At 39.9% G+C, this 13,719-nt stretch overlaps 1 protein-coding gene across 1 annotated transcript in view; it reads left to right on the top strand.

Annotated features, from left to right (window-relative positions):
* Positions 1-13,719, top strand: part of sl (small wing phospholipase C gamma 1) — an 88,911-nt gene that overhangs the window by 55,075 nt on the left and 20,117 nt on the right. Inside the window, exons 26-31 of the mRNA XM_084590445.1 lie at positions 171-216; positions 3,034-3,136; positions 4,649-4,763; positions 6,551-6,709; positions 7,506-7,594; positions 8,488-8,657. Of these exons, the coding sequence (XP_084446571.1) occupies positions 171-216; positions 3,034-3,136; positions 4,649-4,763; positions 6,551-6,709; positions 7,506-7,594; positions 8,488-8,657 (682 nt within the window). The remainder of the gene's footprint in view (positions 1-170; positions 217-3,033; positions 3,137-4,648; positions 4,764-6,550; positions 6,710-7,505; positions 7,595-8,487; positions 8,658-13,719) is intronic.

The raw sequence follows: 13,719 nt of genomic DNA, 5'->3' as shown, positions 1-13,719 counted from the left end.
ATTATTATTATTATTATTACTATTATTGTAATTTGGGAATAGATAAAATAATAGAGTGTTTCTAGTAACGAAAAGTGTTCATGCTGAATTTTTGTGTTTTGTGAGGTACTGTAATCCCACTAACCAGTAAGAAGGATCTGCCTCTAACCCCTGGCACTTCCGTCTTTCAGATCGGCCAATGCAACTGAATCAGGGCAGGTTCCTGCAGAATGGACGGTGCGTGTCTTCCAAGTACTTGACCAACATTATTCGAAATCCTGCTCGCATGCTTATGATTGCTAGTGATTCACTACATGCTTTTTAGCATGTAGATCTGATGGCAGATGCACTAGTCTCTTTTACTGTACATCTAGGTCTATGCAAATGTATGGCATAACTAAACTTGTACTTTGTGTTAAAAAAAAACAAACAAGAAAAAAAAACTTTTTTTATTTGCCTGGTACACTACCATTGATTTAAGAGCACTTTCAGCACTAGTTTGGCCAGCCTTGCTGTGTCGATGCAAATATATGGAGAAGAATTTCACCTATAGTCTACTGGCATGCAGTTTAATTTTTCAATGTTTACACCACATTTTCTGAAGGTATAAAATATTTTTGTGCAGTAGATTTTAAAGGAACTATTTCTTTAGTTTTTTTCTTTTTTTTTTTACCCTTTGTACTTTATTATAGACCTCTGAATGGGGAACTAGGAAAGGAGAATAAAAAGAATAAAGGATACATACTACCTCGGAGCTTCATTTAAAGAAATCAAACCAAAATTCTAAAGTAAAAATATGTTGTAGTGAATGATATCTATATGAAACTTTGAGGGAAAAGAAAATTTGTCGTGCTTGAAAAATTTCTGTCAAACAGTATATTTCTAGAATTGTTGATTTAGTTATTTGGTTTTTCTTGAGAACGATCAAGTGCAGTTGACACGAAAGGAGCTAGGTTCATTTTAGTTTAATTTTCAACCTTTTCACAAGGTGATGTGAGTGCCTGAAAGGTGTTAAGGATTTCAGCTGACTAAGATCCATGGTCATTATGGCAATTTTCAGCTAATACCATGCATGTTGCTTAATGTTTTTGCTAAGATAATGGTACTGATGAAAGACTTGGTTAAAACGTTTAAAGTGGTTGTTTCGTGCCACTAAATGAAAAGATTTAATGTAATGAGGCATTCTATGCTCTGTCTCATCACTTCCTTGCAGCAGTGTATAAGATAGGAGCCCTCTTCAGCCAATCACAAGAGTGCATTAAGTGTGTTCTTCTATGCCATGTCGTCTACACTTGTCTGCTTGTAGGGTACGCAGATATGGTTGCAGAAGTGTATACAAAGACGCTGTCTGCGCAGCAAACTTTGAAAGGACATTTGGAACCTTCAGAATAGTGTCTTGAGTTGGGATACATCCTAAAACAGCGCAAAAGAACAGGGACGAGAGAACGAAACGTACAACACGAGCGCTGTGTTGTACGTTTCGTTCTCTCGTCCCTGTTCTTTTGCGCTGTTTTAGAATGTATACATACCAACTCGCCCAGGCTTCTATTTTGGTAGGATACATTGTTTGTCACCTCCGCACCTTTAGTTCATCGCACGCAGATGAAGCTGCGGTGGCAACTTCTGCCTAGCGGCGCTGTCTGGTTCCTCGGACTGAAACCATTTATGTCAATGAACAGACTTTCTTCTTTATGCCTGGGAGAGGCAAAATAATCACCCAAAATAAAAAAATAAAGGCCATTTAATGCTCATTGATATTGCTGTAGCTACGTGAGATGAGGTCATCCAGACCCCATGCACTGTTTATGACCTATGAACATACCGGGAAACCCAGTAACGATGACGAGTTGGCTTTGAAGCGAGACAGCTTGCTTCAGAGTACACCGCCATGTTAACATGATTTCAGCATATGCAAGAGTCGTGGACACTAAACTCTGGAAATAGCATTTGTAACTCGAGTTTACGTGAAGGGTCAATTTGAAATAGTGTTTCACGAATGTGAGCTTTGAAGTGTTATTCCAAATGCTGATATGGCCACTTTATACTGGCACTACATTTGACAGTGTCAGAACGTCGCCTCTGCTACGGAGAGCTTTGGTAGCTTTGGTAGTGCTGCAAGGAACTGCTGAGATAGAGTATAATGTGGTTCCATATTAGTCGTTGTGCACTTGCTGTTGGATACTATTATGGAGTTAATTCACAGAAGCAAAGGTGCTATCAGATGGTAGGGAGATTGAATCAGATGGTAGGGAGAGAACAAATTGATCAACAACACAAAGTGGGAATTGTATCGGTCCAGTATTTTGGGGAACTTCCCATGGCGGAGCCAATTTGTAGTAAGGATTAATTACTCATTAGCATCCTCTTAAGATCAGTCATACAGCTGCATGATAGCAAAAGTAATCTATGCATCTTTTTCGGAAAGTTCGTATTTGAAGAAAAATTTCTCCTGGTCTAAGGTTCAAATCCAGGACCACCACAGTGTCTGGGACAGTCGCTCTACCAACTGAGCTAAGCAGGGCGGCTAACAGATCAGATGGTAGGGCGAGAGTGATTATGGTAGTAAAGTGAGGCCGATTCATCATTTTATATTCAAGAAGAGATACCACAGGACGCATATGTGTTAAAGATTCTATAGGCCGTGGAAAATTCAGTCTTGCTCTTTGCTGGAGGTGGGGCAAATATGTTCAACAGTCACATTAGGTGAGGTCAGTTTGCCATCATAATATGCTGTTCGGTGCCATATTTTACTGTTAAATTCCGTGATCTCAATGTGTCCTTATTTTAGCCTTTAACAACACGAAAGTTAAGCTCTAAGATATGACAGGTTGTGACTTCCTTTTCTTCTTGTAGTCCTGAAATGTTTGATACAAATGACCATTTCTTGCAGAGTAGGGTCATGCATTCTCTGGTAGCTTGGAACCGCAGTAGGCTTGGACTGTTTTAAATTCAATAAGCGCAAGAGTGTGGATACGAATGGTGGCCAAAAATTATCCCATTGTTGCTTACAATCTCTCTGTATGTTGTTCTTTTCTTCCCTTTTTCTTTTTTCAGGTGTGGATATGTTCTTCGGCCTGATTTCATGCATGATGATGGTTATGACCCCTATGACAGGACAACTCTAAAGTCTGTCCATCCAATTACACTGTCGATCAAGGTGACTTATTCCTCATTTAGCAGTGGTTAATTTATCTTTGTTTCTATTTTTTTCTTGTACATAGTGTTCAATTCTTGGCCAGAAGTTGATGTTTTTAATGGCCTTTATTCATAGCCGGTACTTACTAGCTGAGCATTGAGTGACCCTTTTGTGTGGCAGCATAACTGAAATTCAACATTATAAATACTTTGTCTAATGGCTAATTTAAAGTGGTGTCTTGATAGAGTAGTATGCATTTAAATGTGAAGGTGAGTGTATGACAATAGAAGCTCTTTGCTCATTTGTGACATGCAACCTCTTTATAGTAAAGTCACTGGGACCGGCAAAAATCTTTACTATATCAGTTGTTGGTGATGACATGGTCCTAAGATGCTGTCTGGTAGTTAAATGGGCACTTACTGAACGCATCTTGTTGCTTAATGAAAAAAACCCCCCTCTGAAATACCTTCCACCTCTCTGTTATCATCTCTTAGTGCAATTTGTTTCAGTTATAAGAAATTTTTACAACTTAAGCATGTGGACAACATGGCTAGGAATAGAACCAAGTTTGATTATATGTGAAAATCAAAGCCTTTGCATAAACACTGTGTCGCTTTTTACTGTTTCTGTCTTTTAAAAGGCAATAAACGATAAATGCGCATGGCAGTCAAGTGCTGCAAGACCGCACACGCTGCACCTCCACTTCTTGCCTCCGCTGCCTCATGCTTCGTGCTGTACAGTGCTGTGAATGTTCTCCCATTTCTTCCTCTTTTTTATTTTTTGCTATACTTTTGCTTTCACTTACTTTCTAAACGGACCACGCCGCCTAATTTCTATGTTTGTAGACCGTTTTACTCTTTTCTTTTTTCCTGCTTGCTTTCCCTCACGGCTCCAAGGCCTTTCTAAAATAGGCTTCTCCTGAATGAAAGCTACTCAAAAAGACACTCTATGTTATTTTTCTGTTTTCAACTACAAAAAATCTTTTCCTCGCGATTCTAGGTAGTGCGCAGGTGGCGATGGTCATATCGTGGGAGTCGTCGCCGCGGCCAGGCGCACTTTACTATAACCGATTTTTGCCGAAAATGTCTTTACTATAAAGGGGGGAAAATGTACAGTTGTCCATGGAAGATGAACTGGGACTTCAGTTTTACTTTACTAATATCCGAACTTACTATAGCAGGGCTCTACTAGGATTTGACCTCTTGTGACAGGTGATGATTGGTGTTGGAGCACTGCCTGCTGTGCCTTTAATGGTGAAGTAGGCTGGGCCTAGTAGCATCTAGTGAGCATTGATGCCAGTCATTGCAAGAAGTGCACCACCTGAATTGGTGCACTGTACACTGGCTACTAGTCTACAGATAAACCTATGTAGTGTTATGTTTTATACGGCGGATTATTTCAAAATCTTCTTCGAGTTTGATATAGTCGTGATTGACTATACTGGTATTTGGTAATTTTTTCCAAAGCAGTTGTATGCTAAGTGCATATGTTTACCTGTGCTATAATATTTTTGTTTGTTCTGGTATATTCTAGGTCATTGCAGCTCGTCACCTAATGAAGTCTGGCCGAGGCATTGTCAGCCCATTTGTGGAAATAGAGATTGTTGGATCAGACTATGACAACTGCAGATACAAAACAGGAACAATACGTAAGATACTGAGTGTTTCACTGATGGAATCTTTCATACCATATCAGCTCTGTGTGCTATGCAGCATGCCTTAGTGGAGGAATGTGTATTGCTTTTGGCTGCTTATGACCTTTGAAATGTGCCTATTATGTAGAGTAATATTTGAAAGCATTTTGTAAACCAACTTGTGCAATTGCTGTCATCGGTTTGGTTTAGTTGATTCTTTCCTAAATTTGTCCAACTAAATGAGCAAACAAAAAATAACAAATGAAGATATCTGTTATTGTTGTTTTTAAAGTGTTTGTGCAAATCAAGCAAGAAGCACGTTTATGATTGCTTGTTCAAACTGTAAAGGCCATGGGTGCATACAAAATAAGATTGTGGAGCAAAATTTATGATTTACTTACTGGGAAACATTGTTTTGGCATGACAAGAAAAAACTGTAGGTGCATTGATGTTAAGCATGTTTCTTTATACTATGTATAATGTGGCTTTGGCAAATGTGACTTCTCTGGTGGTCTTTGTTTCACCTTACTTTGCAGTTAAATATCCCGTTCTTGGTTGTATTAGTAGCAGTGATTAGAATTGGTGGTAAAGTAGCCATATAAGCTGTTGCAAGCATTTTCTTTTTTACTTTTGGCTGGCTTGGTACTTGCTAGTTGTTGCCATTTATCATTGCTAATAATCTGCGATTCTCACACTGCATTCAGTGCATTAACGGGATTGGATTATATGCTCCATCGGCAAATTTCACTGGTCGATCCAGAGCAGCTTTTCTTGCTCTGCAGCAGCGAATGCATACTATTTTGGTCTATCTTGATCAGGTTCATAAGTTCCACTGGTCTTTTCAGAGCAACTTGCTCTCTCACAGAGCCAACCTCTCTTAATTCACCAAGCGGAAGTGGATTCATTTGAAACTCCAAGGCTGTGCGGTGCTGCCACTTTTGAAATGGCCACACTGAATTTACCCTTTTTTAGGACAGTTTGTGTGGCAGTTAAAACTCCTGGCTGTTGGCTCACATTCCTCATCATGTCATCATCAAATTGAGGACTTGTGTTTCTCTCCAAGAAAAATTCTGAAAGTAGCTAAAGGAGTTCCGAGGTTGGTGCCAATGATAGTGGTGAAATGTAGGATTCCCTTTAAGACCTGTTCCTGAATCACTCCACAAACAGTAATCAAAGAAAAGATTGCTGGCTAAATTGATGCCACAGCTGGTAAAGCGGTATGCACTCATATGTAGGGCATACACTCATTCCTCTTGTTGAAGCCCTAGTTATCAATGAACACTCACTGGGCATGCAAAATGTGGCACACTGCACAAACCAAGTACAAAATGCGTTAAACTGTGTCACCAGTGGTATGATCGCTGATCGTCATCAAAAGAAAATGTGTGGGCCTAATTTTTTGAACCAGTTGTGATGAAAGCTTCCATCGGGCTCTGTGCAGTTTGTGTTTCATCAATTGATCAGGGTTAGGTCACCCTGTGGCGCAGATTCAGTCACTCTAGTATGGATTCAGCACCCATCTCCAAATCGGCCAGTGGAAATAGCCATAAGAAGGGTACTTGTTGTGGTTGCGAACCTGCCTAGAGCAGCTTTGTTGATTTGTACATGAAATAAGCGAGCTGTCCATCAGCATATATAAGCGTCCTGGCCCAGCAATTTCTTTCCGTTGTGCTCATATCACTGTTGTCATGCCAGTTTTTCCAAACTGGTGTCAGAATTGACTGTCACTTGTATGGTAGGATGCTTTCACATGTGTGATGCATTCAGGTTAATACCTTTTTCATTTTCTTTTTGTTTTTCAGCGGACAATGGTTTGAACCCTGTGTGGAATGAGGTATTTATGTTTGACATCTGCAATCCAAGCGTGGCACTTTTGCGTTTTGTTGTTCAAGATGAGGACATGTTTGGTGACCCAAATTTCCTTGGTCAAGTCACTTACCCGGTATGCTGCCTGAGAACAGGTAGGTCAATTCCTTACAATGCCTTGTTTTAATTTGCTGAGGCTCATTTGGCAGGCAGGAAGCTTGGGGCTCCTTCTCTGTTTACTCCTGATGGGTCACAGTCTTGTATGAAACGTTTTTAGCCGCAGACACGCGCTTGACCCATTCAGGTGCTTGGGTAGAGGTGTTATGGGCTTCGTTTGTAAAGCACAGTGAGCACAGTAGCTTGTGAGAACATCTGTTGGTTTTGCATATATGTTTTTGAAATAAAGCTGGAGAGAGGAGACCAAGGCTTACATTAAACAAAAGTATCATGCTGGTGTAGCTGTGGTGCAGGTGCGCATTAGCACTGGAAGCCACTTGAATAGAATACACCTGCTATGAGCGTAGTAAACATTGTATACCTTGCCATCAGTATTCGGATTCTGTAACTTATGGCCAAGATAAAATTTGTATTTTTTTAAGCTTTTTAGTCATAGAACCTCTCCATAAGAAATATGTGTCCTGCCTTTCACTTCCTTTCTTTCCTTTGATTTCTTACAAATTCCAGCTGACTTAAAACAAAAGACAGCCGGGAGACAGCTTCCAGTGGTATCACATATTGGTAGGCAACCCTTGGGATAGTACCTCCTGCTTCCAAAGATGTTTTGTGGAAGGATATTTTCTGTACAGTGCTTTGTAAGCATCTGTGTTATAAAGTGATTGCGATCCAAGGTATAATACAAGTTTGTCTTAACTGAACTGGCAACAGTGGAACTCCTGTGATAACTGTACAGAAAAAGTGATGTTCCAAATAGGTGGTTGAATGCTTTTGTAGGTTACCGCAGCATTCCGTTGAAGAATGAGTACAGCGAAGAGCTTGAGCTGGCATCTCTGCTGGTGCACCTTGAGACCCATGCGACTAAGGTAAGTGCTACTTTTAATGATGACAACTCCTAGCTGTTATACTTGTGTCATTGTAGTGTCATCATTGTATCCTCGGTGTGCACATTTTCTCGAAGCAAGGATCTCTGCAGCTCTTGTCTCTCCTTGTGAGTGCACTTAGGATGTGAGCTTCAAACAATTGCCATATAAAGTAAATTGCATAAGATACAAATGAGTTTACTTGACTGCAGTGATGTTAAAGAAACGGTTATTTTCTCAGTTTCTGTATTTAAATGTTAATTTAAACTAAAAAGATATCAAAACTGCTCACCGTCTGGACTGCTGGCGAGGATAGTAAAGTGTGGCTAGTAAACAATGTAGTGGGTAGTGAAGTTATCACAAAAAGGCACAGTGCACTGCTAGGTCTGTCAGCAGTGCTCTCTTAATCATGTGTTGAGGTGTTGTACCATCCTTTTGCAAAAAGCTATTTAAACACTTTGCATCCTAATGTGCCTCTTGTGGTGAATATTCTCCTGGTTTTAAGAACATTGCCGTCCTCGCCAGTCATTGGCTTCAGCAGACCCATGAAATGGTGGAAGCATCTCATATTGATAAATTCAAAGGCGTGCGAGTGGGTCAGAAAGCCATCTTCGTTACTTCATGTGAAGGGGCGCACTTTCATTGATAGCCTCACTTGTCAGATAGTGTATCTCCTGTTCTCGTGGCATGCGTGGCCATTGTATATATTCTGTTTCCTTTCAAATAAAATCTTAGTTGTGCTTTTTGTTTGCCAGGTTAAATTACCACTAACTAGGCCAGATTGTACCATTCTTGCAGAGCTGTGAAGGGCCCTGAGAAGAATATAGGATTTCTGAAGTTTAGTATGTTTGGTATAGTCGTTTAGAATTCAACAAGGTGATCTGTACCACCAATAGGAAGAAGATGAAGCATATGTATGCATTCAGCGCCTGCGGGATGAGAGCCGCGAATTGGGCCGAGCGTTGGAAGAGAGCGAACGCCGAGGTGACATCCAACAAGTGCAAGCACTCCGTGAACAGCTTACTACCACGCAGGAAGAGCTACGTACAAAGCGTGAGGAACGCAGGTAAGAACATATGCTGGGTGTCTTCTGTGCGTTAGCTTGTACAGTCATGGACGAAAGTTTGTGGAATATGAATTCACAAAAAAAAAAGTAAAACTTGTGTGTGGTGAGGTAAAGCAGAGCAATGAAAAAGCATAGAAGCATGAGGAGAGATGAGCATCCTGCAAACTTTTGTCCATGACTGTATGACGTACTGTCCATGCCGTGCTCGTTAATTGTCAATTTTTGCTATGCCATGATTTTTACATTAGTCATGCTTGTCAGCAAAAATAAACATACCTAACCATTTAGCCCACAAGTCTGTAGTATTACAGATGCAGTGGCTACATCAGGCAGTCAGTGAGCTGTTACAGAAACGGCACTATGATCAGCAGTCCTCTCGACTCACACATTGTGCAATGTCAGTGCATGTCGAAGAACCCCAGGTGGTCGAAATTTCCAGAACCCTCTGCTACGGCATTCCTCATGGCCTGAACTGCTTTGAAGCATTTAAAACCTATAAACCATACCAAAACTTTTTTGCCACACCATTTGAGTGCAATCACTGCTACTTAATATTCTCGTTCTTTTTTTCTTTTTTTCCAAGATAAAGCTTTTCTTTTTCGTTTAGTTCTTTCCCCAGTCACTACGTGCTGAAAGCAATAATGAAGGTTTTTCTTTTTTTTTGCTTCTACTTTTTCTTTTCTCCAACATGACAGATAGCTGAGCCATCCTGTTTTCATTTTGAGTTCCACTTTTTTTTTCTCTACATTGCAGCAATTTCTAAACATATTCATAATTACTGTACAAATTATGATGGTGCAGAAAAAAAAGAATGAAAATTAAGCGCAGTAAGAATGTTCCTCATACGTGGCACCTTCTTCGCATGGCATGCCTGCTAGAAACATGCTTTTTCTCACAGTTCCACTTTGTCTACTCTTTAAGTATTTGACCAGTGAAGTCTGTAAACATTATCAGATATTCTTTGTTTACAGTTTTATATTCCCTTAGCAGTAACCAAATAAAGCTCTTTGTGCTTTTCTCGTGGATTTTGAAGTGTTTGAGCGTACTTCTTTGCAGTGAAATAGGTGACCCTTTGTTTGTTTGGTATAGAAAGCCAACAAACGAAGTTGAGTGAGTTTAAGTGAACAAATCTGTGTTTCAGGTTTCAGCAGTTTGATTCAAACCCTGACAGTGGTTTCATGTTTTTACTTACGATGATTAAATTAGGGTGAGACGTTGAAAATGGTTTTCAACAATTTGCTGTAGAGTAGTCTTAACAATTGCTGCGGTTATGAAATTTGCTGGCAATCTTCTAAACAGACACACCATGCATCAGGGATCAATGCTAGGTCAAAGTTTTTTCTGCTTTTTTTATTTATGTATTTTGTACCCATGATGCAGATTCCTGAAATTTGCATTATAAGTGAAGTGGTTATGTTGCACAACTCAGCACTGCAATTACGCACTCGAGAAAAAAAAACATATAATATGTTGTTTTCTTTTAGTGCTATAAATTGCCACCCATGAACTTTTGATGGGTGGTCATAAAAATACAAACTAATTTAGGCTACTGATTCTAGTGCATCATGTAAAAGGTGTAGGGACCTGGGAAACCTAGAATTGTCAGGCAAATCTTGTGTACCTCTAAAATTCAAGAGATTGTCTAGGATACCATCAGAAATGTGGCAAAATCATGGGAAAAACACAGACTGAAATTAACACAATGGTTTGCCATGAGTTTTGACAGTGCCGTGAGTACCAAGCACATGGTCCGTTCACATTGGCATTCTCACTTCTAACATGTATAAATAAGACTTTGCATCCTGTTCATTTTAGCCCTCTTGTTCTTGCTGTCCATGAACTGGGTACTGTTTATACTGGTTGGTTCTGAACTAGCTGCCATAGTCCTTATTAAGTTTGGGCTGGTGTAGATCAATAAACATAGCTGCATTCAGAAGTATTTTAGTGGTTGTAACCAGTAATGTGCAGGATTTCTGCATTTTCTTTGGTTCATGCGAGGCACCGCTCTGCTCCTGCGGGACATCGAAATCTCTTTGAAACGCTTGCTCTTAGGTTGCATTTATCTCATTTTCGTTGCAGTATTTGCAATTTGAGGAAACCATTTTGTTTTATTTTCTTTTCTTTTTTTTCTTTTTTGCTTTTTATTATTTTTTTATACATCTCTTTTCCTTTTTTTTTCATAATTATTGGCTACTGTGTTTTTTCACCTCTTCAGCAGTCGAGGAGTTTTGACTAAAATGATCAGAAAAAACATGAAGTCGGGGAATTTGAAAACATTACCTGGCTAGACACCTTTATTAAATGAAACCTAGGACAATCTTTTTGCTTACACCTTATACTAGTTTCCGACTAAAATATGGACTAAAATATGTATAGACCTTCCAAAATGCTGTTATAAAAATACAGACAAGGCCTTCTCTCTGAAAGCTTCTACCTTTCTGCTCAGAATTACCAAAAAAAAATATAGAGAAAGCTTTTCTGACTTTGCAAATTATCAAGAGTAACATATTTCTAGAAAGCTAGAGAAACGTGCTATCGGAAAGGTTGCATTCTTTGTGTGTGTGTGTGTGTGTGTGTGTGTGTGTGTGTGTGTGTGTGTGTGTGTGTGTGTGTGTGTGTGTGTGTGTGTGTGTGTGTGTGTGTGTGTGTGTGTGTGTGTGTGTGTGTGTGTGTGTGTGTGTGTGTGTGTGTGTGTGTGTGTGTGTGTGTGTGTGTGTGTGTGTGTGTGTGTGTGCACGCGCGTGTGCATGCACGTGCCCGCGCACGTGAGAGAGAGAATGAGTGAGTTAGTGAGAAACAGTCTCACCCCACCTCTAGCCTGCTGCATGTGGCTACTTAATTGGGACTTCTTTTTTGCTATTTTCATGCTTTTGGTTTGCATGCGGTTTTTCTTACACTAAACCGTTTGTTTCGAGCAATAAAGGTACTCTATGTTTACACAATTTTTTTCTTGACACCATTTTCTTTCTGGTAAGGTTTACATATATTTTTTTTTGGCTATAAAGGCTTCAAAAAAGTCAGCCCCGCTGCGGTGGCTCAGTGGTTAGTATACACTTTACTGCTGATCCTGAGGTCATGAGGTTCATTCCCTGCCGCGGCGGCTATTTTTCAGTGCAAGCAGAAAGCAAGGTGCCTGTGTACTGTGTTATGGCAGGGTATGTTAAAGAACACACTAGATAAAAAAAAAAAAAGCAGGTTAAGGGGGATGTGGGGCTAAAATCACAATTTTCACATAAAAAAAAAAGTTTTTAATTGTTGTTTTGGATTGTGCATGTATTCCCACCGTGCTTGTTTGTCACCTGCACAGTAGAAAAATTAAAATAAATTTTTTTCGAGATGGGGTACACTCACTGCTGAAAGCATCTGTATAAACACAGCCGCATAGCGGGCAAGAAAATGAACGCAGAGTGTATCCCCACATTTAGAAGGCTTTTCACCTCTCAAGCCAAAAACGACCTGCTATTGGGATTACAGCAGACAGCTAAAAAGAAAAACAGAAAGGAAAGGCAAATTTTTGAGCCCTGGCAAAAGCGGATTGGCTGGTAAACCAAAATAGAAGCTTGGATTGACTAGAATGTAGCACATAACCTTCGGACACTGTTTTCACACCACTGGTAGCCAGGCTAACCAAAGTGCTCGACAAGCTAGACAAAAAATATGGAGCCTGGCCAAAGAGACACGCCCAGCAAGCAACCAAAAAAAAAGCATTTCATGAGCGCAGACAAAGGCGCTGGACAGCTGTAAAGCTGAAAAAAAGAAAGAAAAAGAAGCAATGGTGAAGCAATCTCGCGGAGCAGAGTCATGTTGGAGAGGACGGCCCAACGTATCCACAAGGCCACTATAGCATGTTCTGAAATCTCTGAACTCATTTTTCTGAATTTGCACTTTCTGCAAAAGCACAACTGTTAGAAAACTACCATTTCCAAACTCTTTCGCCAAAGGCTGCTTTCAAGGTAGTTTCTGGACTAAAATTTTGTTGGGAACAAGATAAGGTGCTTTTTTGGATTCCAAATTATTAAAAAAAAAAACATGTAACATATATGACAATGGAAAAAATGAAGTTGTTTTTAAAGTGCTTAGATTTTTGCAAAAATGTCATGAAGAACCTGCAGTTAGTCTTAGCCCACACAATTAACTACATAGAAGTTACCTAAGCACAAACATGTCTTCATGATTTTAGCATGTCTTCATGATTTTTTGGATGGTAGTTTTCCTAAGTTGACACACTTAATTACTCATTATGAGAGCAACAACATTTTTTTTTTATTTGTGCTAAGGTGATGAAGCTTATAATATATTCTGAGAAGAGGAAGATAAGCCACCCCTGAAAATTTCATTGAAATTGGTGCAACAATTAAAAATTTGACCCTTTAGCCACACGTCCCCCTCAGAAGCAAGTGGGGAGCAGGTGAAAGAATAGACACAGTTTGCATTGCACATGGCATCACATTTCCAGACGGCAGTGCCGTGCCATTTGAACCGGCAAGATGCGGTTTTTGTGTACAAAAAGTTTGCTAATGCATCCTATACCATAGTGCATCTTGCATGCGCTCTTTTTTTTTTTTTTCGTGTTTCCAATTGCCATTTGCAACTTTGTTTGATGGGTACTGCATGTGTGTTTTCTACTTCCTACGTGTACTATGCCGCATGTGCTCGCTGCCTGAGCTCAGCGATGATCTGAGCAGCGATTATTAACGTGAAGAGAGTGTCTTGGCAGTGCTGCCGCTAGAAATTGTCAAACTTTTTGATAGTGCGTCCGAAGATGATGAAACCTTTGCAAACTTTGAGTGAAAATTTTTGGGGCGGGAGAGTTGCGTCTGCTTTGGTATCAGTTCACGTCACGAGTTTTCTCTCAGGCATGCAGCATTTCGTGATGGTCACACAAGCATATATAGTCAAGTTTCATTGCCCTAGCTGTGTAAATTGAGGTGCGTCTTATATACCAACTTTATCGTTGTAAGTCTGTAAATATGAGGGGCGCATCTTATACATCTGAAAATACAGCAGTTTAGTTCCTTCCGTTGAGGCATGTATTTGTAGAAAGCAATTCGCACTGCATTTG

This window comes from Amblyomma maculatum, chromosome 1 (genome assembly GCF_055883805.1).
Source record: "Amblyomma maculatum isolate TAMU_Amacu chromosome 1, ASM5588380v1, whole genome shotgun sequence".
Taxonomy (NCBI): Eukaryota; Metazoa; Arthropoda; class Arachnida; order Ixodida; family Ixodidae; genus Amblyomma; species Amblyomma maculatum.
This window is presented reverse-complemented; position numbering and strand designations above follow the sequence as displayed.